The sequence below is a fragment of the Centruroides sculpturatus genome, unplaced genomic scaffold, assembly GCF_000671375.1.
Source record: "Centruroides sculpturatus isolate CEXI.00-Female unplaced genomic scaffold, Cexi_2.0 scaffold887, whole genome shotgun sequence".
Taxonomy (NCBI): domain Eukaryota; kingdom Metazoa; phylum Arthropoda; class Arachnida; order Scorpiones; family Buthidae; genus Centruroides; species Centruroides sculpturatus.
The window spans coordinates 342,702-370,419 of NW_019385057.1; the positions used below are offsets into that span (position 1 = coordinate 342,702).

At 29.2% G+C, this 27,718-nt stretch overlaps 1 protein-coding gene across 3 annotated transcripts; it reads left to right on the plus strand.

Annotated features, from left to right (window-relative positions):
- LOC111634046 (gamma-tubulin complex component 4-like) lies at positions 1-27,718 on the plus strand. 3 transcript variants are annotated; one of them, XM_023378727.1, is made up of 10 exons: positions 1-81; positions 6,150-6,282; positions 6,367-6,515; positions 8,049-8,105; positions 11,740-11,819; positions 14,225-14,366; positions 15,828-15,993; positions 20,534-20,658; positions 23,324-23,480; positions 27,409-27,718. In XM_023378727.1, the coding sequence occupies exons 1-10, from the start codon at positions 46-48 to the stop codon at positions 27,549-27,551; spliced, it is 1,188 nt and encodes a 395-aa protein (XP_023234495.1). In that variant the 5' UTR covers positions 1-45; the 3' UTR covers positions 27,552-27,718. The 3 variants fall into 3 exon arrangements, with proteins under 3 accessions (XP_023234495.1, XP_023234496.1, XP_023234494.1); XM_023378728.1 differs by lacking the exon at positions 1-81 and adding an exon at positions 419-536; XM_023378726.1 differs by lacking the exon at positions 1-81 and adding an exon at positions 1,140-1,365 and having other exon boundaries at positions 27,409-27,700.

A 27,718-nucleotide genomic window follows, 5' to 3' on the forward strand; every position in this document is an offset into this window, starting at 1 on the left:
CATGACTCAAATCATAGATGACGTTGCTATTTAAATTAAATTTCAATGCGCATGGGGGAAAGATACTACTTCCGTTTTTCGGTACGTGCCGGAGTTGAATTTGAATTAAATTAATTAATAAAAATTGCGTTAATTGACATTCAAGTAATATAATGGCATCCGAGAATTCGGTTTAAAGCTACTTAAGTAATATTAAATAAGAATTTATTATATATAATATTACATTGCATTTATAGACATTTTTATCCATCAAATACAGGTAAAAAAGATTTAAAAAAAAGGCTTTATTCTTGGGGTCAGGATTGGATTAATTCATTTTAAACTGTTTTTTTATGGGAAAATTTATTTCGGTTTTATAACAACTTTTAGGAACGAATTACGTTCGAAAACCGAGGTTTGACTGTAAAATCGGAAATTATCCGCTTTTGTGTGTTATTTGTTGGAACAGAAAGTAATATGAGAAATAAATTAGAAACCTGGTGCGATGTTATGCGAATTTTTAGTTCTCGATGTCGTATGAGGTCGAGAAAAATCCGGTATTTAAAAATATAATTCTAAAATGTTTGAAAAACTTTTTAAATTTGATATTTTTGAGATGTTTTTCATTGGCAAGAAACATTTTGTAGGTTTAAAAGTATTATACAGGGTGTATCTAAATTGGTGTCCATAAATGTAGGGTTGTATTTCTGACACCGAAAAATTACACAAAGTTTATATGAACATGGGTCCGAAAATCCTTCGTGAGAGAGTTATAGGGTTTATTACTAATGGTACAGGTGAGGCATTTAACAACATAGATTTCCCTCTGCTTTGATGCATCCTCTGAATCTACGTTCCATGCTTTGCCGTACTCCGTTAAAAATTCCTGGAGTGTTTCGACTTTGGTCAAAGCCATTTTGGATCAACTCCTGTACCTAATGTCGATGTTCTGAAAAGCGCATCCAAAATTGCTTTGCAAAACAGTTTAATATTCCCTAATATTAAAATAATATAAGTAATTTAACGCACTTAATTTTATAATTTCCATGGTAATAGAGCGACATTCTTACGTTTTGAGACTATTCACTCTAACGTAAACGCTAACGAAAACACAGGGAATAGGACGTAATCCCGACCTCTAGCGTGAAATATTCGAAACTTTCCATCAACGGGTCTGTAGTATGACGTAGGCCACGCTCTCAGGTGCTAGACTCTTTTGATTCCGATAGGAGGCGCTATCAAACTCGCTAAACTATAATGGCGGCAATTTAGACGCTTGGATGCGGTGTAATTTGTTTTCGAGTTTTAATGCTTCACGAATTGTTGTTAGCCCTGCGGGGATACCCGGGAAATATATTTGTAGACAGAGAAGAAGAAGGAATACAAGTTAGTATAATAGCAAAATGTTATAAAATATTAAAGAAATAAATATTCATTTAATGTAATTTTGAATATGAATGTATGTTTTGTATGTATATACATACATATACATACTGACGAGTCCGCATAAGTCGTCATAGATATGTGATGCGAACTCGTTATATCAATGAGTTCACACCACACAGCTTAACGTCACAACAGAATCTGATTTTGGCATTTTCTCATCTTTCATTCATGTGTTATATGTAGCACGTGTTTCACATTTCTGTTAGAAATGAGTATCCGAAAGCTAACAATGCTTACGCCGAAGGAAAAGTACAAACTTGTATATGAATTTGAATGTAGGCGTAATAAAACTTCGCCAGCCAAATTTGCAAGCAAAATATCTTCCAAGAACAACATCGATGGTAATTTTGAAGAAAAAGAGGAAATTAAGAAACTTTGTCTTGAGTCTTTGTTGCGGCCGTCTTGAAAACGCCAGAAAAAGTTGCCGTACAAAGATGTCAAAGATGCTCCGGTACATTGGCTAAAGCAAATTTGTTTGTCGAGTCTTCCCGTTTCGGGGCCGATACCGAAACAAAAAGCCGTGGAAATCGCTGGGGTACTTGGAGAGGAAACCAACTTTATTGTTGGTGATGAATGGTTGGAGAGATTTTAAGGTTTGTACAGCCCAACTTTCAAAAAGCCATACAGAGAAAAAGAATCTGTTGATATGACCTTGGTTGAAACTTGGAAAGAGAGAGTTTTACGAGAGATTGAGAAATCATATAAACCTGAAAACGTTAAAGACATACTCGGAACCAATTATGGCGTGGTAACGAGACAACGAAAAGACGAATGTTTTTGAACAATTAAGAACCTGATGCAGAGCTGCAAAGAGGTTCAAAAATGTTAGTTTTTTTTATTATTTTGTTACCATGCCGTAATTGGTTCCAAGTGCATCATTATCATTAATCTGGTGTGGTAAGTAGTTATTTACTGGAAAACGTTTTCGATCGTGATGAAACAGGATTTTTCTACAAGTTGCTTCTGGAGAAAACCGCTATGTTTAAAAACGAGAGTTGCCACGGCGGAAGCAAATCGAAGCTGCGAGTTACGATCCTTCTCAGAGCAAACTCTGATGGCTCCGAAAAGCCGAAGCCCTTGGATATAGGAAAATCTCGATGGCCTCGATGTTTTGAGGGAGTGAAGAGTTTACCCATCATATGAAGCAAATTAAAAAGGTTGGATGACTTTCAAAATTTGGGAGGAAATTCTTCACAAATACGACTCCCAATTTGTTAAGCAAAAAAGAAATGTATCATTCGTTGTTGACAACTGTCCTGCTCATGGAAAAGTTGAAGGACTGCAAGCAATTAAGGTGTTTACTCTACTGCCAAATGCTACAGCTGTCGTGCAACTGCTGGATTGGGGTATTATTCGATTGTTCAAATGTCATTATCAGAAGAAGCTGCATACACACTAGACATTTTTAAATGCGCGTTTAAAAACCCAAGAGTTCTGCATAAGCGTACACACTCAAACGTGTGCTTTTGGCCAAGCGTGCATTAAACACGTGTTTATAGATTTTTCTTACAATGCGCGTTTTGTGGGCGTCAGCCGAGCACTTTGAGATATATGTGCTGCCATGTTACTGTACATTCGATCGCGCGTTTTGCGGGCGTCAGCCGAGCGCTTTGAGATATATGTGCTGCCATGTTACTGTACATTTGATCACGTGTTTTCAGGTAGAGTGGACATACGTTGGCCGAAATGGAGAACGATCATTTTGATACTGATCTATTTATTGATGAAATCTAAAAGAGACCAACCATTGTCAAAGGATTTTATAGATATTTTAAAATAATTAAAAAACGGGTTTATTTTGTCTTAGTTTTGGATACGTCTTTTATAGCAACGATGGAGGAGGGGCACACAAGCAATTACTTTCACGTCCATTTCCAAACTGAGCCAGTGCGTATGCTCCACTAAACGCTCGTCTAACGCCGAGCTAACGCCTGGTGTGTACGCTGCTAACGCGCATTTAATGCAACGCAAAACGCCTAGTGTGTACACAGCCTAAAGGGCAGAAAATCTTTCATATTTTGAAACAAAACTTTGTATGCAGAAATTTTTTAGAGAAAAAAAGTTAATTTCTCATAATTTAACAGAAATTTAAAGTTTTCATTGAAATTCTCATATGTCCGGCAATGTTTAATCCAGAAAAAAAGAAATGTTAATGTTGGAGAGCAGACAATTTAAAAAAAATTTTACCATATAAGTAAACTTGGAAATTTTAGTATTGGTTGTAAATGCATGATTACAAAGACATGCATTAAAGGTATTTTGTTATCTCAAAAACATAGAGAATTTCTAGTTCAGACTGACAAGCTGACAACTGCTTCTAAAGGTGGAAAGACAGAGGGTTGTAAACTATGTATTCATCATTATTCTGGTTTGGATGATGATGAATTTGCTGGTTATTCTTTGTTACAAGCTATACATACTTAACATACATAATAAATATAGGAATATTTTTGACTTTCAAAAAATACCAACAACATTTAGAAAAACCAAACAGAAAAATTGTCTTTTATGATCTAGTACAGGGCTGTCCAACTGGCGGCCCACCAAATAATTTTTACGGCCCCCGAGTACATTTTACTATGAATAAATTTATGTTACTAAATTATTATTATTAATATTAAAATTATTTTACTATGTGGAAATTTAAATCTAATTTGAATTTAAAGTAGGTACTATTTAGTTTGCGTAACTTCACTTAACCTGGCTGAATACAGCAGCAACCTTCTTGGCCCCCGAAATGTTTGGTGAAGAAAATATGGCCCGCGGGCTATGATAAGTTGGACAGCGCTGATCTAGTAGAATAATAACAATGTTTTTTTTTAGATATACAGTAGCAGAAATTGTATCATTCATAAAACCTTGTTTATTTTTTAAATTACTATTTCTTCAAGAAACCTTAAAGATTGCTTCATCCATGACATAAACATAAGTACTGTATGCTTTTCATTGGCTAGCAAAATCTACAGTAATAATGTTTCTGGTGATTGTGTTGTCCATTGGTATAAAAATTCATGTAAATATGGTGTTTCTTTATAAGCTAAATGGAAAATTTTTGACAGTTAATACTTTAAAAAGTCTATTGTAGCTTTGAATACTAAAGGTTTATCCACTTGTAAAATTGTGCATTGTCATCAATCATGCATTTGTTATTAATATGAGACATTAACATGGGAATATTGAAAGAAAAGTTGGATGTATGAGAATGTATGAGTATGCTATACAGTCGACCCCCTATAATTACGTCCCTATAATTACGATTCCTATAAAACTACGAAAAAATATACGTATTTTGGAAATGTTGAGTCGGATTAGTGTAGAATCGATTAATTTTATGGAAGAAAACCTTTCAATCAGCCGTAGTCCGTAAACTTGACACGTGTCGGGCTGTGATTGGAACGATTTGTAAGAAATCGGATTCCTAATAAATTGGAACGTATCTATATCTTATAGGGGGGTCGACTGTACTAGCAAAGCATGCCAGTATATATTATTAGTTTTCTGAACTGAAAGTAATATGGGAAGAGCAGACAGGTGTAAAAATGAGCATGTGCTACATGAGTTTAAAATCCTGCTGTTAGTGTGAGAAGCCATTACTAATCAGTAAATTGTGCAGACAGTGGCTTATTGGACTAAATAGCATATGGACTGGAGCATTGATGTGAGATTCTGAGATTTTGGATAAATTCAAATTTAACCTGTATAGATCTGATGGAAAACTCTACGTTAGGTATAGAAAATTTAAAGCCCATAATAAATTGCTTGATGTAAAGTTCATGGTGACTCATGGTATAGAATGAATATCCAGTAAAGGTGTTGGAGACTATATTTTATAAATGAGTTTGTGAATGCAGAATTCTACAAAAACACCTTATCTGCCATGCTAATTCCAATAATCAAGGAACAATTTAATGACATGAAATTCTGTATCTTTCAGAACAACTCTGTACCATGTCACCACACCAAGATATTGAGCAAAGTTTGTGTCTGTTCTTTACAGTTAACATAACATTATTATCATTAAATTGTACACTTAAGCTGTTACACATGTATAAGCACGCTCTTATGTGTGCCAGCTTGTTTTGGCATTGCACTGCTATGTCAATGTAAACTAATGTAAATGTATTTATACAGTAACTTTTCATTAAGAGCTGTGGTAATCATTATTAAAAATAAAAATAAAAAATACATCTGATACTATAAAAAGTATTTTTTTAAATAATGAATTTTTCATGTACTTTGTAAAATATAGTGACAATTGTGCCTCGTTAAGAGCATGCATGTACTGTACATGTACAGAAATATGATATAATAAATAGTTTAATTAAAAAAGCAAATGTTTCCTTTTGAAACAATTAAGTTTTATCAGATTTATAAGAAATAGGTTCAATATTTTACTATTTGTAATCTATCATTTTCCATTTTATTTAGTTAGCAGTAAAAATTCTTTTTACTGCTAACTAGATAACTGATAGTTAAAGATTTTTTTAACATAATAAAGTAGTTTTTAACAATAAAAATGCTAGAGTTGTTGCAAAATACTAAGATCAGTCATTTGTCTCAATATTGTTCTCTTTAATGCATAACCAATCTTTATGAATAAATTAATATTTCAGTCTCTTTAATTTAATTAAATATATTTTACTATATAATTTAAATTAATTATTTGATAAATGTAGTATGAATAACACTTTTACAAATTACTTTTCTGTATATTTTGATTTCAGGTTTTAAAGGGATTATCTTTCCTTCACCCTGGTGAAATAGCATTATTAGATCACTTATGTCTTTTGGGCACAAATTATAAAGATTTTCAGGAATTTATAAATAAATATTCTCATGGTACACAAGAAAATGAAGGTATAACAGTACTATAATATTTTTACAATATTATACAATAAATGATGAGTACAATGCTAACTTTTGTATATCTAATAAATCTAGACAATCTTCATGGCTTATATGTTCAAGCATTTTGTAGTGGGTTGCAAGATGTACTTAACCCTTATTGTCAAGATCTTTTAGCATTAGAAAAAGAAATTTTAGAAGATCCTTATGTTCCTCTTTCACATTTTCAACATAAATTGGATAAAGTAAGAACTGTTTTATTTTTTCAGTCTTAACTTAAAATCTTTTAGATTTATTCTAACTCATAATTATACTTTTTATATACATTGCTACGCATAAGGCAAATTTGTTACAATTTCGAATAAAGAAAAAAATGTATCTTTGGGTTTATTTGGTGTATTGAATTTGTTTCAATTGTAGATTTGAATTCTGTTAATGAATTGAAAAAAATTTTACATATATATAGGGTTAAAAATAAACTAAACTTTAAATAGAAAATACTAAACATTTAAGGAAATTTGTATTTAAAATAGTATAGTTTTAATATTTAATATAGCAATAATTAAAATAATTTTAATGAAATTTTGTAAGAAAATTAAAGTATCTTTTGATGATGATAATTTTTTGAAATGATTTGATAACTGTCTTTCAGTAGCTAAAAATAACAGACAAAATTGAAAAAAAAAAACTCTTAATAAGGAATAAGTAAATCATAAGCATTCGTACCAGAAGAAAATTATGTTGTATCTAATGATATATAATGTTGTTTAATTCCAAGATAGAAACACTGTAAATTACTTTTATTAGGAAATTACTTTTAAGGAAAATAATATACATCAACTAAATCCCATGCACTCTTAGAACCTATAACCGGTGTGATATAAAAAACAAAAGATAAAGATTACCACAAACATTTTCAAACTGATATGAGTTCTTCTTCAGGTATGAAACAGAATTACTGATGGGACAGAGCAAACCGTTAAGGAAATTTGAGAAACATTAGAAGGTGTTATGTGAGACGCATGCGTATTCGTCTGGTTGACCTATCATGACCGTAAAGTTTGGAGTCCATCAATGCCTGCCAGGCTGGCGACAGAACCAACTCATCCTTAAAATTGATGCAGTTGTCATTGAGGGTCGATTTTATAAATGTGAATGGCCTCTAGCCACTTAAGGTGTTCGGTGTGTGACATGGTGCGTATACGAGCTTTGCCTGGTGGAAGGCCGCCACAATGTCCAAATCGACAGTGTATGTGGCGAGGGCAGAAGTATTTCTCTTATGATGTATGTTCGCTATATGTTACTGAACTCTGACCTCCAAGGAGCGTTTTGTGGATTAGATGTAAATGTGGTCCCTATCAAACCTGTTGTCCCTAATGGGAATACTATACACACCAGGGAGTCTGTTCTGGTTGGGGGGTCTTTTCCATTGCAAAGGATGTCAAAGATGGTTGGACATCTCCTGTACACGATCTGAATATGTCATTTCTTGGCATTCTCAGTACAGAGCATTTTTAGGTACAGATTGAATGTGATAGGAACCTGTTGTACCACATGGAGAGGGTTGTTAGCCTGCCGATCAGTCATGATGTGAGTGTGCATGGTGATAGCGATCAATCATTTTCTGCGTAAGCCTTGGGAACCCATGGGAAGACCATTTTTCATTTACCACTTTAATAAAATTATGTTTCTTTAAAAATTATTGTTATTTTACTGTTTAATTTTATTTCATTATTATAATTTTAATTTCCTGCTGTAAGATTTTTTTTCTTTTATAGTATCAGCTGATGTTCTCTGTTTTGAAACAACTTATTCTTCATATAAAAGTCCAAAAGGTATGACAGTTTTTAGATATATGTTTGTAAATTAATAATGCATTTTTTTTTAAAATCTCATAACGTATTGAAAATATACATAACAATATAAATACTGCTATTTCTTTCAATTGATAACTATTTTCCATTAAATTTTGGATTGTATTGTACATATTTCTTTTTCTTCAAATTTTAAAGTTTAAAATATAATTACTGTATTTTGTGAGACTATGAGGCATCAAATCCCCTCTGATGACACCAATTATGAGATCGAGTTGGTTCCGGTACACCTCTCTCACTATCAGGACGGTTTATTATAAAAATGTTCAGTGAGATTGGCAAGATCTTTCCTTTACATGTCAGGGTCCTGACACCACTTAGTTATATTATCTTCCGACTGGATGAAGATTTAAATATAAATTTAACTGGAAAGTAGGAGGGTTACTTTCAAGTGTTACATGTTGTGTTAACGTAGACTAACAATGGAGTTAGTCACTAACTTAGACGGTTTAGAATAAAAAAAACTATATTTATTCTATTTATTCTATAGATTATAATAACAAATGAATACATGAATGAATTACTAAATTAACATAAGGATAAATTCAACAAACCAATTGGATAAGGATATCAATCTACAATCTCTAGTGCTACTGAGAGAGAGTTTACACATACAATTTATCATATTACCTTGAGTATCTTGTATTGTGAACTTTGACTGTTTGTTTCCTTGGTTGAAGAGAACCTTTTGTGAGAACCAGACACATAATGAAACAAGACTGACTATTTATCCATTAGTCACTCAGTAAGGGTGCCAAACCAGGAACAATGGCTAGAGCAAGGCTGACTTGACTAAAGCAGAGTATGACTAAAGCAATGGCTAAGAGCACATCTAAAGGTGACCTTTGCACATTGACATCCAATCAGATGAAGCCATATTTCCTCAAGAAGGAAGTTGGGTGGTTGTGCGGATAGTTTGAGCGGTTCACTGCTCTGAAACTATCACTTCAGTAGAAAGTAAATGTCTTCCCTGAGTCAGAGGAAGACAAAGACTGATATTTTTCTATCAATTTTTAAATTTTAAAATAATAATTTGACAAATATTTTGCATAAATCCCAGATTCTCACAACTTATATATTCCTGACTTATGTAAATTAATAATGATTAGTGTTTTGCAAACTTGCAAACAAAATATCTTTATCAAGAGTATTATCTCTGATAGTCTATGACTCTGGTAAGTTGTGAAGTTCTGTTGGGTCTTTATCCTTTGCACCTATTCATTCAGGCTGAGGGGCTTTTTTGTCCCATTGGGTAACTTCTTCACTGTGTTTCATGCAGAGTTGCCAGCTGTTATCTGGTGTTTACACTGTTTTATATAGGTCTTTTCAATAAGACTATGTACATTGTTTCTTACAGTCAAGCTACCTTAAAGGCACTTTATTCCTTTTGGGTTACTTCAGCACATATTTGGGAGTGCTGTTTTTACTTCAGTGAGCTGGTTACCCATAATGGTATCTTTCTCTTGTAGGTGCCAGGACATAAAGATATTGGCAATGCAAGTGCTGATTTACTAGCCAAGGAGGATGCTTCATATCCTTTTGTAGAGGGTGAACCAGCTTTTAGCATTTTTTACAATACTTTCTATAGAGCTGTCAAAGATTGGACTACCTCCAATTATTCTAAGCCATGGAGGTTTACTCTGGTTTAAAGCATAACAAGACATTTCTGTATAGCCCACTCTCTGGGTGAACTAAAGATTTCAACTGAAATTATGTTCACTTTTTGATTTGTATTGTGATGACTTGTTTGTAAATATTTGTGCTGACTGAGACTCTCTTCCTCAACCATATCCATATTTTTTGATCTGCTGAGACAACTCCTCTTCATCTCATTTGTGATGTAACCAGACAATTATTTTCCAGAAATTGATCTCCAGATGGTTATTCCTCAGACAAGTTATTCAAGAGTTTCTTCAGATGATTCTTCTCTTAAAAAAGTTTTATTTCAGACAGTTTTTTTTTTGCCATATATTTTTCTCTAGAATATTATTTTCTTAAATAATCTTTTGAAATATTATTTGTTTCAAGACAAATAATATAATTTTCTTCATCAACAAATTGTTTAGTATTTTCTGTACATATAACTCTATTATGTTCCATTCCAGAGTTATATAGATCATAACAAAAATAGTGATCAACCAAAAATACTTTTAGGAGAGTGATTTGTTCATGATAGATCTGTTAGTACCATTTAGAGAAAAATTTTATTTTTGATGTAATTATTTTTTGTTTGAGGTAAAAATATCATACAGTTGAAATGTATAAAATTTTTCTCCAAGATGTAAAGTAAAAGACGATGTGTGCCATTATTCTTCAATTTAAATCCCTATATTTAATTTCTAGTACAAAAGCAAATTTTTGTAGTAAAATCTGGTACTAATATGATATAGAAATGAATGATATAGAACTTAAATAAAATTTGTGATAATAGAGGTCAAAATTTGTAGAGGTTTGTAGATTATATCTGCAAATTGATGAATATTTTTTCAAACAAAAATGTAGGATTATAAAATATGATTAACAGCATAGAACTCCTAAATCCTTCATCACTTAATTATCATCTTGTGTAGATTGTAAAGGTGGTGTGAATACTTTTATAAGTGTATAAATGTTAAGTATTGTATACTAATTACTTGGTAAAAATAAATTGTGAATAACAACCTTTTCTGGTGTTTATTAATCTTATCTAAATACAATGTAGAAGAAACATAAACCTGTAGAAAACAATTTATAATATAACTTGAAAATAGAAAATGATTTAAATGCGTTACATAATTAAAGAGATTTAATAATTTTATATTCAAAAATTTAATATTTTTAAATGCATTTTATATGTTAAAGTTGACATCAATGTGGGAAGAATTGTGCAAACATAAGTACCCTGTAGAATAATGGAAATAATTGACCAAAGCAACATTATGGAAATTATTTTTTAAAAATGTAAGGAAAAATTGACTGGGAAAGAATTGATAGGATATGTGAGTGTGCAGATTACTCAGGTAGAATTGTTTATCTGAGTTCTACTTTGTTCAGCTCTGGTGAATTCCTTGACATTCTTCAGAAGTCTGCTCTCTGTTTTTAGAGATCAGACTTGTGAAGTAATCTCTCATGGGGGTATGCAATGGACCTTGTAATGATACTTAAGTGCATTAGACCTACTGTCCCTACCTAAACAATAATAACAATAATGAGAAATTCAAGATTATTGGATGTAATAATATTTTTATTTAAATTTTACATGGAAACTTAACCTAAAATTTTGTCACTGAATGTTAAGCTACTTATATTTTTACAATTTTTGATTGGAATAAAATTAATATAACTTCTGGTAAGTTTACAACATGAATACTTGGAAAACTTGAATCAAATGGCAGTCACAGACAAATGTCTTAAAAATTTCAGAAAAAAATTAATAGAAATCATAATGCTAAGTATTTAATTTCTGAATTTAAATATTAAATTACTATCAGTATATTTTTTTTGTTTTCTTAATCTTTTAATCATATAAATTTATTAATATTGTGTTTGATATTTATTATAAACAATTTTTTTTATTAAAAGACTATTTAATTAATACTTATTTATATTTATTTAGATTCATGGATGTTGTATTCTTGAATTACTTCATAAGTATGTTTCGTCAGGAAATCCATTAGTAAACTCTGCTTTAAAAAAGTTAGTAGTTTGAATAAAATTTGTGTGTGTTGTTTTAAATATATTCTATTCATTATTGTTTTTGGAATATCTTTGAGGACCTCTGACTATCATATATTTTGAAGTTTTTGTAAGAGATATATCTAGAGACAAAAAAAATAATGGCTACACACTATATTTTATTTATTTTTTTCAAGTTCTGGCTCTATGTTACATTATAATATCTCAAACATAATAAAGGTCATTTCTGATAAAGGTAATTTTTTAAAATTTTTGGTATTAAGCCTGGTACTGACACGCGGCAACGGATGACGGAAACCGTTGACGGAACGGCAAAATGATGTCACTTTTGCCGTCGAAGCAGATGGAATACGAAGTTGAAAATTTTCAACTTCTGCCGTGGTGGAAAGCGGAATGGCAAAAATTAGATCAATAGGAAGACTGTTTAGCAATGTCGTCATAAAGATCACGTGGGATGATAGCATTTGAACTATGGCGATCAGCAAGCTAAAAAGCTTTATTTGTACACTAATATGCTAATATATTTCATTTATACGCTATATTACTATTTGATTTAAATATTAATGTCAAATAGACTTATTGCATAAAGTATTGGGAATGGAGTAATCATAATTTGGCAACGAAAGTATTTGATATTCCTAACTTTCAACGATTTAGAATATTTTTCCTATCCAAATTATTTGTTTTTGAGGTTTTTTTATTTGCGATAAGATCAAAGGCAAACTTAAAAAGTTTAATTGATATAACAAAGCAAGGTTAGATCCTGGTAGATGGCATCCCGGTAGATGTCATTTTCGATTACTGGCACACGGCCTACCTATTGTAATAGCTTGTTTATATATTTACAGCTGGCAGATGGCGCGTTTCAATTATAGGGTCATTTCTGCATGTGAGTACACGTGACACGGAAAGACGACAGAACGGCAACCATTTTCGTTGTCCGTTTTCGCATGTGAGTACCAGGCTTTATGCATTTTTCAAGTCCATCTTCAGATACAATGTTCAAACTTAATCAAATCTAACTGACATTCAAGGTTTTGAACATCTGTGAAACATCTGTATTTTTACTTTTTTAACTGTATTTGTATCTATTATCAAATATCTATCATCTATCAATCTCATATCAAATTTCAAAATCTACATACAAATGAATTGTAATCGACAATATTAAAATAAATTTTTTTACTTAATAAATAAATTAATTAAATTAAAATAAATTAAATAAATAAATTAAATGTAATATAAATTAAAATAAATTTTACTTTTTTAGATTGTTTTTGTAATTTTTTATTTATTCTTGATCTTAAAATATATTTTAGATTCATGAATTTATTATGTTTTGGGAAAAAAAATAAAGAATATTTTTAATATTTAATCTTCATGATTTAATTTGTACAATAAATTAATTAAATTTTAATTGTTTTCCTTCAAGTATATAGAAACTAAATAAGTAGGCTAGGAAATATTTGTTTCTAATAACATTTTTAGATAGAAATAACAAATCAAATAATAATATACATACATATATATAAAATAGAATTTTATATATTACTAATAGAACAAGATTGGAAATATTATATAAGTAAGCAAATTTTGTGAATAAATAATCTTTATAAGAGTGAATTAGTAATTCCTTAATATACAGTAGAACCTCGAAAACTCGGCTCTTGATAACCCGGCACTCCGGATAACTCGGCCTCACCTGGCAGGGCAAAAAAATCCTTAGTTAATTAATTTTCATTATAGACAGCTTTATAAAAGTATAAAAGCTCTCATAAAGTATTTTTCTGAGGTCTGTCTTATCAGGTAAATTACTGTACACAGTGTATTCATTAATTTTCATTTTCATGTAGTAAAGGCTCTATGCCTTCATAAAGGACGTACTTTTCCTTTGTTTAAGGGTATTTGGGCAGTTTATTCTCTGTTATATTTGTAAGTAAACAATACATACAAGTACAGTACATTATTTTCTGAGGAAACACTCGTACTTATTTTTTTAACCCCATTCCCGAAAACCCGGCATTTTCACAAACTCGGCTACCCTTCGGTCCACATTAGGCCGAGTTTTCGAGGTTCTACTGTAATATTATTAGGGATATTTAAAATGTTTTTTAATATGATTTTACATTGATGGTAACAAACAGTTTTGAATTATATTGTTTAATTGTTTTATTTCAATTATTACAAGATTTTTAAATATTTTTATTTAGAAATTAATTAGAATTAAAATTAAATTAGAGAATAGTTTATTGTTATATTTATCTTGTAATTATTTTTAACTAAACCTTAGTTTCATTGAATATTTTAATGACTTATTTGATGTATTAGAAATTTCAGATAATTTTAGTTTTTGTTTTTATTACTATTAAATAAACATTATTTTAATGTTTTATATTTATGATTAGACTTCTTTATTCATGTCATGCTGTATTATGCAAACAATTGATATCTTGGATGCTACATGGACTTTTATTAGATCCAGATAAAGAATTCTTTATTCAAAAGGTTGATAAACAAGAATTATCTTCTTTATCAAATTCTTCTAAGGTAGGTTTTTGTTTAATTTTAGATAAAATTAATTAAAGGTATATAATATTCTTTAGTTAAGTGTATCTAATTTTATGGTTCAAAGAAGAATCCTATCAAAGATTTTGAAATTGTATATTGTGCATATTACGTGTTATCCAATATAAACAATAAACTAGGACTTTGTGTGACTTTGTCATAGAATTGAGATGGGGCCAGAAAGAAAGAAGTGATCCCTGACCTTTTTACACACAAATGAGACGATCCTTGTACCTGACGGATGCAAACAGGTTAACTTTTCACTCATCATCATAGAAGAGTCTATCCTTGTACTTGCTGGCCACGGGAGAGGCAATCCTTATACTAGCCAGGTACAAAGAGATGATCCTTCTACTTGCTGACATGAAGGGGTGATTAAAGAACAAAGCAATTGATGGTCCTTGTGTTTTGTTTGTTTTTGTGCCTATTTTCTGTTAGGTTCATGTAATGCTGTTTTTATTTTTGACCTCTAGGCCTAAATTTTGTTAGACACACTATGTTGCATCAGAAAGCATGAACATTATCTCTTTAATACTTCCGTATATGAAAAATGAAGTCATGGACTCCTATTTTTTACATTTAAATGGACCATCATTATATTTTTGGATTCCTTGTCTCAATTAATGGAAAATGGCAAAGATTTATCAAAATTGGCCCATTAGATTTTGAGAATGAAATGTGAAACAACGTTATATCTTGAAAATGAAGTCACAGACCCTCATTTTTTATTACATTCTTGGATTCCTCATTAGAATTAATGGAAAACGGCAAAGTTTAATCAAAATCGATCAAACAGATTTTGAGAATGAATACAATTCTATAAGCCACATAGAAGAGGCTTTGCTAATGCTCTGCCTCAAATTTATGTAATTGTTTTGATTTTATAACTATAATAAACATTGCTTTCAAGAGAAAAAAAATTGACAATATGAAAATATAGTGTTTTGGTGGACTAAGACACCCATCTAATATATTAAAAGGAAATAAAAGAAAATTATCAGTAAATACATTCAGTAATTTGTGTGTGATTTAACATACAGCTTAATATAACAATGACCATACTTTCATTTTGATTAAAAACATAAATAAGCTCTTAATGTCACTGTAAATATTTTCATATGTAACCTACATTTTGTAGCTTAAATTGAATATTTTTGATTAATTCAATACATAATCATATCTTTATCAAAAAGTCTGATATTTATGTATTTAAGTACTTTGACAGAGTTTTTTCATCTTCATAATCATGGAAATGAGAAGATTATTCCTTAACAGTATTTGCATTACTAATTATTAGACTTCTTCATGAAAAACTAATGTTATTGTATTGTTTAAAAAAGTCACAAAGATAAAAATTTGTTTCAAAATATTGTTTGCATTAATTTGATTGTATAATATATTGGAAATTATGTTATAATCATCTGTTCATATATTTATTTTCAGAATAATTCCATAAAAGAGGAAAATAAACCATTAGAAAATTTTAAAGTTATAGCTGACTTGTTACCTTCATACATTCCTAGTCATGTTGCAGAAAAAGTGCTCTTCATTGGAAAATCGGTTTGTCTATTTGGAAAGAATTATCAAGAAGATTTTTCTACTTTGCCTAGTAAGTTAAAATATTAATATTCTGTATAGAAATTGTTTAAATTTAAATTTATTTTTTAAATACCATATTAGTTTATTTATGAAAGACTATATTCCATAAATTTAATTTAAAATGTTTTAACCAGAATCTTAACAAAAATAATTTTATTTTAAATTGCTTTTCAAAACTAATGAAACAGCCTGAGATTCTAAAAGATATTAATATAATTTTTGACTTTTTTAATATGTATAAATTTTTACTATTTAAAAAATGGTAAACAAGCATACAATGACCTGTATTTGGAGATTATAAAAGATAACTTTAATTAGAAAATTCTCAGCTATTTAATTATCATTTTATGTAACATTCACATCATATCAATATAGCAACATTTTTGGACATTATCGTGATTATAAAGATTAAATTTTTTTCTGCTTTCTAAAGATGCCCATTTTCATTCATTTTTCTGATTTAAAATTATTGAGATATCTATAATATTTATTTGATAGCTAAAATACTAATAATACTTAGAATATATTAATACATACATTGCCAAAAATATGTTGCTGTATTTTGTTTTATGTTATTTCTGAGTAGTATATATTTACCTGTTTTGGCTCACTTTTTGGCAAATGAGCAAAAATCAAAACATTGACAAAATTAGCATGTTTTTTAAAGAAAATTGCCCATTTTTAAGTAAAAAGTGCAATTTTCTGAAAATTTCTCCATTCACAGGGTCTGATTTGGGTCTGTCATCTCATCATTTAAAAATAATATCTTTTGAAAATGGCATAACAGAAATCAACATGGATAAAAAGATATGACAAATCTCAAAGATTATAAAAAAGGAGATACAGGTATATCTCACCTTACATCAGTAATTGGTTTCAGGAGAGGCGACTTTAAGTCGAAAAACGACGTAAGTCGAATTTACTTGTCACAAATAACCATTCCCAGTTCTGTATTTTATTTATAAATGCATTTTTAATAATATATGGTTAATAAGAATCTATTTTAAGCTTACAAACAAATAAAATTTTAGTTTTTAATATAGTACAGGAAAAAGTAATCTAAATTTACGAATACATGTACAGTACATACAGTACATACTTGTGAATAGACATGTTTACAATTTGGTGATGTTTACAGTACGTCGCGGACTCTTTATTTGTGAATGTGGTTTCTCTAAGACATTATAAAATAAGATGATTTTTTAAGGTTAAATAACAAATACAGTTATTAAAATTATTTTTCGATAGTAAAAAATAAACTAATTTATGTTAAATTTACCAATATCGAGTGGCGCTGACAACAACGCCAAACAGTAGATGTTGGAACTAATGTGGAAAATGCCAAGACCGCTTAAAGACCGCTAAGTAAGACCACAACACAGTCACAGATATTTTCATATTTTGTTCTCTACAATTTATGATGATTATATTAACATTTACTGCATATGTATATATTTTAATATGATTTTATGTGCTTTTAACACTTTTCTAGTAATATTATGATTTCAATATTTGTGGCGGACGGACATAGAGTCAAATAAAATGACTTAAACTTAATTTTTATTTTTTTATATATTTTTTTGACAAATGATGTATAATCGAGAACAACGTAACTCGAGGTATACCTGTATTAACAGATGATATCTTTGGAGAAGGATTTGAAAGAATTAATCTCAATTCCATCACTCTATCAGTTAAATTATCAGAAAAAAAGATGAAAAGAGGATATCTTTGGAGGATTTGAAAATTTGTTCTCATTCACATCTAACTTTTATCAATCAACAAACTCCATGATATGTGATTTATTAGAATTTTCACAATCTTTCATATCTCTGTATATAAATATTAATTATTGTATTTTATTTAATGTTCTAATCTTTTTATCTGTTATATTTTTATTAAATCTGTCTGGAAGAAGAATTTGAAACTTATTCCATTTATAATCCACTAAAACAACTAAGATCATATTGCCACATTTAGTTGTTATCTGTTTAACTTTGCACACAGGATATTTATAATTAACATCAAGTTTCTTTATTTTTTTCTTTGGAATAGTTTGAAGTGCACCAATCATGTTTAGCTTTTTCAAGATGTCCATTTATATAGGAATAAGTTTATGACTTAATGCTAAGTGTGAATTCCATCTTCCAATATATATCTTATTATCTTGATACGATAAAGCTACTTTATTTGCCTTCATTGAATAAAGTTAATGTTTTTTACTCCAATTAGATTCATTGTTCTGTACTGCTCCATTTCTTAAACAATCTTTATAATCATCGAATAATAATTTATTTTTAACAACACATTTCTTAATTTATTAACATCCCATCATCTATAGTGTGTTATAGTGCAACAGTACAGCATACAAGTGGGCATATCAATGATTATTAGTTTTGCACTGCAATTGTTTTATGATATTTTTAAGTATTTGGGCTGCAATTTGAAAAAATTGTAGACCTATAAATTTCCATTTTCGTCCATTTTACTAAGGTGAAAAGGGTTCTACGATAAAAATAAGTTGGAAACCGCGGTTTAGACCATTTATAAGATAAATCGGGATTTAATCTAGTTTTATCCCATAATAGCTGAGTTCCAAGACCTGTAAATGAGTGACCTAGTACATGCATTTCAAATGGTAATCTATTAATTATGTCATTGATAACACCTTTTCCTCTATTCTTCATTTATTTCTCTATAAATTTATAATCATTCCACTTAGCTTTCTTTGTATATTTCTCTAATGGAAAACATTTAAGGTCTTTTACAAATTCTATAACGTTATTTATTATTATATCAACAAGATTTATAATTCATTTGAAACCTGGATATAAAATTGATTTGAATAAGAGCAAACTACACAAGATATTAGGCTTTGAACCAAAGATATATGAATAGAAAGAACTGAATGGAAAGTGGTTAGCAAATATTTCAAAAGGAGTTGATGATATTCATATTCATTGTGATGTAATTAGCGGAGTAGTAAATACAATGATTATACTAGCGGTATCCTATATTCATTTACACCATCTCATCCACCTGGAAGTTTAATGATAATTGAATATAAGATTGGAAGATAAAGTTACTGTCAATGAATGGGAGTCGGCAAAATACAAATGTAATGTTAAAGATGTAAATGATAATACAGTATTTTATATTCTAATGGTTATATCTGTCCAGAACTGAAAATTACAAAGCAGGATGATTCTTCAATTGAAACTGATAATGTAACTTTAGTTAATACAGGAAACTTGTTTTTAAGATCATATGTCCTGGTAAGAGACTAATTGAAGAAATTGAACTGCCTTCATTAGTTCACGATGTTAATGGACTTATAAATTTTACAAAATATTATTCTACAGTATCTCTGAAGTAACTAATATGCTATTTTTTTTATCGCCACTTCATAATCTCCTGATGATCAAGGTCTTGGACTTAAAGAAAAAAAATCCAGCAACAAATTGCTTTTTCTGGCAACATTTGAAATTTTAGTGGTGCCATCTGTTATATTTTATTAACTTTTTAAAACTTTTTATATTTTTAATTATTATAAAATAGCAAAAAGCTTAATTTTGAGGATAGGGATGGGTTTAAAAAAAAAATTGTAAATGCTAGTAAAGTAGAATTGTCATTAAGTCTGACTCTAATCAAGATGTGACACACGAATCCCCTTTATCTTCCCACTCTGTCAATCTTTAACCACCAAAATTTAATACCATCAATTCCCCTAATATACAAACCTCCCTGCAATATATCAGAAATTTTTGACAAAAAGCACAAGAGTTATAAGCTTTAAAGAGAATGAACAAAACCATATATAGAAAAAAAACTCAAAGTTTTTTGCATCTGCATTTCTTGATGTTTCGAAGTCCTGAGTCCAAAAATGTAAAAATCCTGGGGTTCATTTTTTGACAGGTCGCTATTCTTTTCTTATGTTATATATAACAGAATTGGGAAAGTAAAATATTAACTCGTGAAAAGTAATTCATGTTAATGGTGCAACTATATGAAATTAAAAGTTATGCAAAATATGTTGGCATGATTGATTGTTGCAAGAGAATTTTTCATGGAGTAAATGTTCCACTGTACCCACGTTATTGATTATACTGTAAGAGAAAGATCATTGTGATACTGATAAATGATAGTAGGAAGTAATCATGCATGAAGTTGTGAGTAATTCTACTGGATATTTTTAGATGAAGCCGGTGGGTGTAATTAAACTGTTAAAATATTAATAGAAAGCTATGCAATTGAAGTATTTGATTCTCTTGTTGAAACCCAGTCTAACTCCAGCAACATTCAGGTTGCAAGTTTGCAGTAAATTGCTAAATTTGTTTAATAGTAGATATAATTTATCTAATTCTGTAAATTTTTGAAAGGGGTGAAGAAACAGTAATCTATGAAGGATTAGAAGTTTGCAAAAATATAGCTTTTAACATGAATTTAGATTTATAAAATAGCCATAAAATCCCACAAATTGCAGGGAATTTCATTATATATATTATTATAAATATGCTTATAGATATTTAAATTCATTGATATTTTTCTAGAATCTATTTTTAAAAATAAAGATGATGAATTTGCCCAAAAGCTATTTATGCTTCAGAAACAGGAAGAATTTTCTCCATCGGATTTTGAATCTGTGGTAGATGAAATTCGAAGTACTGCTGCCGAAGTAAGAATAAATTATTTGTTCCTTTAAGATTAAATAATTGCGTATAGTAACTAAAAATTATTCTTTGCAATTAAATTGATTAAATAATTTTGAATTTAATAGTTAAAATAAATTAAAAATAATAATTATAATTATTATTTTTCTTATTTTTAAATTTAATCAGTTTTAAATGTACTGAAGAATGTTTAGAAAATATTGTTGAAAAGAAAGAAAGTGTTGATTATTCAACAGTTTTGAATTACTTAGAATATAAAAAACAAGGTTATACTCTCACCAAACCAAATAGTTTTTAAGAATTTTTGATAACTATCTTAAAAACAAAATATATTAGAATTAGGAAAGTCTACAAAAATATAGTGGGTGATTGGTTAACGAATAATTCAGACTGCAAACAAATTGGACAATGAACACTTTCACAAAAGATTTTTATGTTCAAACAACAAACACACATTAAGATAATGAACACCTCCCAGAACAAACAAGAAGCAGCATCGATGCGTTTATGATTTGTAAAGCTTTATTTTACTGGAATCTATGAATGGAACGAGACTTTCACAGTTGTATACATAACCTTTTTTGCATTAGTTGATTTTTGTTCTCTGAATTTTTGTAAGTACTTTTCTGAACTTTTTATTTAAAAACCTGATAATATTATGGAGCTTAAAAAGAGTGTCATGCCAGAACTGTGTTCACTACATAAACTAAGCAGGAGATTATAGCCAAGATAAGACTGTGGGCAGAAGATATCTGATGTTCCTAGGCAGTATGGCTTCAACAGGTCTACAGTAGGTACATACAATCTTAGCTAAGAAAAATATAATCAAAAAGAATCAAGCAGATAAAGGAGTAATGAAAATCACATCTGAAATACAAACATGTGCCATTCGTGGAAAAATGGAGAGATTGCTTTTAGTTTGTTATTACATATAAATAAATGTAGTAAGAAATTATATAATTTTTATTTATTTTTTGGTGTCTCCAGAATGAATTAACCAAATTCCCATTAAAATCTATGGTAAATCAATAATCAGTTAACAAACTGTACGGGTAGCAAACATTGTCTTTGAATGGATTATGTTTGTTAACCGATTACCCACTGTATTCAATTAAACATATTTATTGGGGATAATTTGTAGTTAGCTTGTTATAACTGGATTTTAACATTAATTTAATATGTATTAGTATATTTCACATATAGAATTCTATATTATCATTAACAAGAGTTTATATTAGCAATATTAAAGTTTTCTTGTTTTTGTCATTTTACCATATATTCAGTCATTTTTGATTCTCTTATTTGATTGAATTTTCATTCTCATATTTTTACAAATTTAACAAATTCTAACAAATTTTACAAAAGTAAAATTTATTAGAATTTGTGGTTGTTATTTATAATTAAAATACTTAACTAACTGACAGTCCAAGAATTAAATGTAAATCATTATCATAAAAATTTTCAATTTTCAGAATTTATTGAATTCCTTTAAATAAGATTATAATATATTACAATAAATATCATATTATACAGTATACAATACAATATTTTAGTTTATTTAAATTCAATATCTCATTTAAGAAAGTACAGGTATCCCTTGTATAACACTACTTCACTCTAATATGATTTGAAAATTGGGGATATCCCCCATACAACATGATGTCCAGTTTTGCTGTAACACAGTTTTGGAAATACTCCATACAAAATTTCACAATTTTTAAGTGTAAATTTCATTATTCAATATTATTTTTATTCAAGTAAGCATGCATGTTGTCTCAAATTAGCTCATGGATCTTAGAATATTGAAATTTTCAATTTGTCTTGTGTTTTTCATTAGGTTTACTTTAATGTAAAGTGATAGAATTTTTTCTTCCTTGTCCTAGCTTTCATATCAACTGGGTGGCATTGTCATTGCTTTCAGACTTTTACCCTTAAGACTGTCACTGTTTTTTTTTTTTTTATAGATTAATCTTTTTATTTAGTAAAGTGTATTTAAACATTTTTTTAGCCGTAGGTTAATAATCATTTGTAAAAATGACGAATGAAATACAGCATTATCTTTGTACTCAAACAATTTGGTATTCAAGCACAAATTCTGGAAAAAATTACTTTGTACTTGACTGAACAGATGCAACCTGCTAGAAAAAATTATTAATTAATAACATATTTTTATTTTTTCATCCATAGAAAATTATGATAAAAATAAAAAATGAAGATGTTGCTGATATTTCTGATCAGGATCAACAAAAAAGCTCAGATGACAATGATACTTTGAAAAAAGAAAATGCTCTTGTTTAACTAAAATTGTTATTAACAGTACTTTTAATTGTAATTGTTACCTAATTATTGATTAGAAATAAAGTATTGATTGCTTTAATAAACATATTTCTCTTAGTAATGAAAAAGAATAACTTCGGAACCTAACCCCATGTTTTGCATTAGTCCTTTGTCCTATAGCATGGATTTGCATAACTTGACACCCTTTTGGAATATATCTACCGTGTTATACAAGGGATGCCTGTACTTTCAAAAAAAGACCAAAGGTTATATATTATGTAAATAATCATTATACTTTATTATTATTAATATATTTTTGTAGATTGAATTTTTATATTAAAACAAGAAACTAATATTTTCATTATCTTAATATTTTTTTGTTTCTGTTACTAGCATTTATGGCAAGTAGTTGTGGAAGAAGTTAAACTAGTGGCACATCTTCACGTCATTAAAGATTTTTATTTACTGGGACGTGGTGAATTATTTTTCACTTTCATCGATCAAGCTAATGGACTGCTTAGTACACCGCCATCATCATCTACAGAATATGGTTGGAAATATTTATATTATTACTAATTTTATTTATATTCTTATTACAATTTTTATAGATGCTATAGGCAAAAGCAGTTTTTATGTTATATTAAAATAGAAAACAGAATACAAATTTTTTAATACTTAAATCTCAAACTTGACAAATGTAGGACTTAACATGCAAGACATGTGTTTAAAAAATCATGACAAAATTAATCACTTTAAATTGTTTTTGAATGCATTTTGGGTCTAAACCCCTCTCAGCTGTTGACAATTTCTTAAAAAACTGATCCAGACTAGTTACAAGGAAAATATATTTTTAATTTAATATTTAACCAATAAAAGGCATATATAATATATGCTGAGTACTAAGTGTATGATATTAAATTTTTAAGAAGCCAAAAAATAAAACCAAAATGAATTTACCTGGGAGGGAGTCACAGTTATAGATATTATATATTGAAATGCAATCTGAAAACTAAAAGTATGAATTAAAATAGAAAAAAAGAGCTTAAACTATAAAAAAATAAATATTAAATAATAAATAAATAAAATAATTTTTTAGCATANCAGGATGCTGAAGGAAATTTTTTAGCATATGTAAAAGACATAATTATGACATCACTCACTTGATTGCTGTAGTTCAAAAAACCACCAAACCATTCCAAAGTCAAAACCAAAATTAAAAATGTAGTAGTGGGAGGACATTTACCATAACTATATTGACATCATAATACATGCAAATTATTGAGCAGAGTGAAGAGTAAATGACACAAATGAAGCTGAATTAAGTTAGCTTTGTACCTTATTCTATTGCATACATGAATTCTAATGCAAATCCCAATTTTTGAGACCAGAAAAGTTATATCTGCATATACAGGGTGTTTTGAAACTCATGGGCAAAAATTTAAGGGATGATATAAAACATCTAAACAAGCAATTTTTACTATACAGTGCATGGGCAAGAGCAAGCGGTAAAGTGCTAGGAGGTATCCATTACTGTCACATGAAAGAATGAAATACCAAACGGACAGTGGAGGTACTAAATAATTTTACTAAATCTCTTTGCAGAATGTCCTCTACAACTTGTGGCATCCGCACACTTCTGCCACGCTCTGTATCATGCATGCCAGTGACAAAGGATCCCGTTTCGCACAGGCACTGATGCAATCGCTCGAATTTTTTGGTCTGGCACGTCTTCTTGGGAAACGCTGCCTGTACAGTCTTTCGGCTTCCAGAGCATTCCCATTTGCAAGACCATACATAAAATGCATGTCCGCCTTTTCCTGATTGCTGTATGTTGCCATGCCTTCTGAAATCCACGGTAGAAATGATGATGTGTAAGAAAACTCGCGCTTTATGCTTTCCATTACAGCGCCGTCTAGCAGTTCACCGCTTGCTCTTTGCCCATACATTGTATGGAAAATTGTTTGTTTAGATTGTATTGTATACTGGCACAATGAAGTGACTTTTCTTCAACACTAGGCAAGTTTCAATCTTTATTCAGTTAGATATGTTTGTTTAGATGTTTTCTATCACCCCTTAAATTTTTGCCCATGAGTTTTGAAACACACTGTATATATGAAATGATGTGTGATCATGCCATGTAATATCATTTAAATTATTGTTACCTAAGATATCTCTTTCTTGAAGTTGTAAGGAAATATCTGGAAAAAAAGCCATAATTACGGCTTCTTATTTTTTTCCAAATTCTCTTCAGAGGATTAATTCATAAACTGCATTGTAACTCAATTCTCAATGAGATTCAATTCATAGTCTAGCTCAGTGTTTCTCAACCTCTAATGAATCGTCGCCCCCTTCAATAAGACTGTTACCTATTATCGCCCCCTTCACTTCAAAATTCCGATGCTGAGAACCAAGACTAAAGCCAAATTCGTACTGCATTGAGTTGACTGGTGACTAGTATAACGAATAAAATATCTAATTATTCTTAATATAATGTTTTACTATATAGCCCAGAAAATTGTTTTTCGCCCTCCAAAATATAAATTGTTACTAATCGCCCCCTCAACATGGAAAAACGCCCACATGGGGGTGATATCGCCCCCATTGAGAAACACTGGTCTAGCTTGTAAAAAATGCATTGGACCAGTGTTATTTTTACAAATGATTTGATATTTGCATCAATTCAAATGAACTTTTTTATGAGAGGAATTAAACAGATACAAAACATGAATTTCTTACATAAAGCTTATCTGCATTAAGCCTTTAGTGTGTGTATGCCTGAAATATTTGATGTAATGACTGAAAAGAATACTAGATTAAGCTTGCTATAGCATTTTTCTCTGTTAAGTCAAGATTCAAGTTATAACAACTTATCCTGAAATGACTTTATCTAAATCTTTTACATTTTGTAATAAATTTCAAATAATTAATAAACTTTAAATTTTATTCATTAATATTTATCTTATTAACATTTAAATATCTTTGGAAAAATATATTTTTCCAGTATGCCTCTAGTTTAGTTTTGATAAAAATACAAATATTTGAAAAATGGTAATAGTTAAAAGTTTGATTATTTATTTCTTACTCTAAAATTACAGATGAAACTAATAAATCTTTTTACATTGTTGTTCAAAAATTGAAATTAGTATAATTGACTTTTAATTATATTATAATTTGAAGTTAAACAACTCTAAAACTAAAACAGTGAAACCTCCATTAATGGACACTCCCGAATAGCAGACACCTCACATTTTTACAATCCCCAAATCCTTCAAACAGGATGTCTATAATATTTACTTTTAAATAATAATACTTTTAAATAATACTTATAATATTTACTTTTAAATAAAAGTCTTCATCCATAACTTATCTTATGAAAACACAAATATTTGAAAGAATTATGTACAAAATATTTTAAAACTAAAACTAAGAATCGGTTCAAATGCTCTTTCGGAGGACGAATTTTGACCATAAGCATCAAATAAAGACTGGCTTAAAATAGAAATAGGGGAGGGGGCAGGTTTTAAAAAGATGAACAGTATTTTTTATCTGTTAGCAAAGACTAATCTAGTTAAGTTGTCATTCACCATTTATTGTCATACATATTAATGTTATTAAACTTCTGTCTTATTGTTGGAATATATGATCTACATAGGAAGATCATCTTTGGGTTAATGTGTTCCAAAATGAAATGTGAGGAAAGGATTTCAAATACATTTCTTATCCCTTAAAATGGCTAACAAATTGCCTTTGCAATTCGACATTCAAACTCTGCCTTAACTGACTTAGTCCATCCTTCTGTTCATAACAAGCTTTGCTTTTCTTTTTTCATTACTTCTGCTTGGGTTATTTTTGATATTTTAATAACTAACATTTACATTTTGTCATAATTTTTATGTTCCATTTAATTAAAGTATCCTCTATTTGCTATTTAGAATTCAATTAAAATGTGATATTTACATTTGAAAAGATAAATAATATACTGTATATATATTTTAATTATATATTGTACATATACATATACATTTTGTTATTTTCACATTCCTAATGCAAATTTGATGTTTTTGTAAACCATTGTATTATTCACTTTATAATGACTAGGTTAAAATACAATATGGCTGCTGGCTTGTACCTCCAAATAGCAGACAAACTTCTCAGACCCAACGGTATCTGCTATTATACTGTATTAATTAATACATATTCAAGTTAGTTTGTGTCTAGACAATAAAGTGAGATATATATATATTTGTATAAATTTGTGGATTATGCTCTTACTCTGCTGAGAGAGAGTTGTTTTTGATGTAGTAGTTTTTCTAGTAATGGAAATAAGTAATTTCTTTTTAAACAAATTTTAGATATAAACATTTTGTTTAATATAGTCATTGATTAAACATTATCTTTGTCAGATTATATTAATATATCTAAAACCATTTGCTTTATCTGAATTTTATATAAGATTTTTGTGTATTATTTTGCTGTAGATGTTAATATGGCTTTCCAGTTATCTGTGAGACAAGTTCTTTTCCATGATGATAGTTTAGCAGAAAAGTTTTATGTGACTGTGCAGCCAAAATCTAATAGTAAGATTATTTTTATGTATATATTTTATCTGAAAAGTATTTAAATAGGAAATTTTAAAAATCATGCAAATTTATTAAAAATGTAAATGGAATAATTTTGAATAAAGAATTTTACAAACTTAATATTAATAATAATAATAAATTTTTATTTGCAATGTTCTTGTTTGCAACATGACATTGAGAATTACATCTAATTTTTGAGTTATGATGA

Coding starts and splice junctions, on each gene's coding strand:
- LOC111634046 (XM_023378726.1), top strand. CDS start 1,288: ATGCTTCACGAATTGTTGTTAGCCCTGCGGGGATACCCGGGAAATATA. Junction 14,367..15,827: donor CTTTATCAAATTCTTCTAAG/GTAGGTTTTTGT, acceptor ATTTATTTTCAG/AATAATTCCATAAAAGAGGA. Junction 15,994..20,533: donor AGATTTTTCTACTTTGCCTA/GTAAGTTAAAAT, acceptor ATATTTTTCTAG/AATCTATTTTTAAAAATAAA.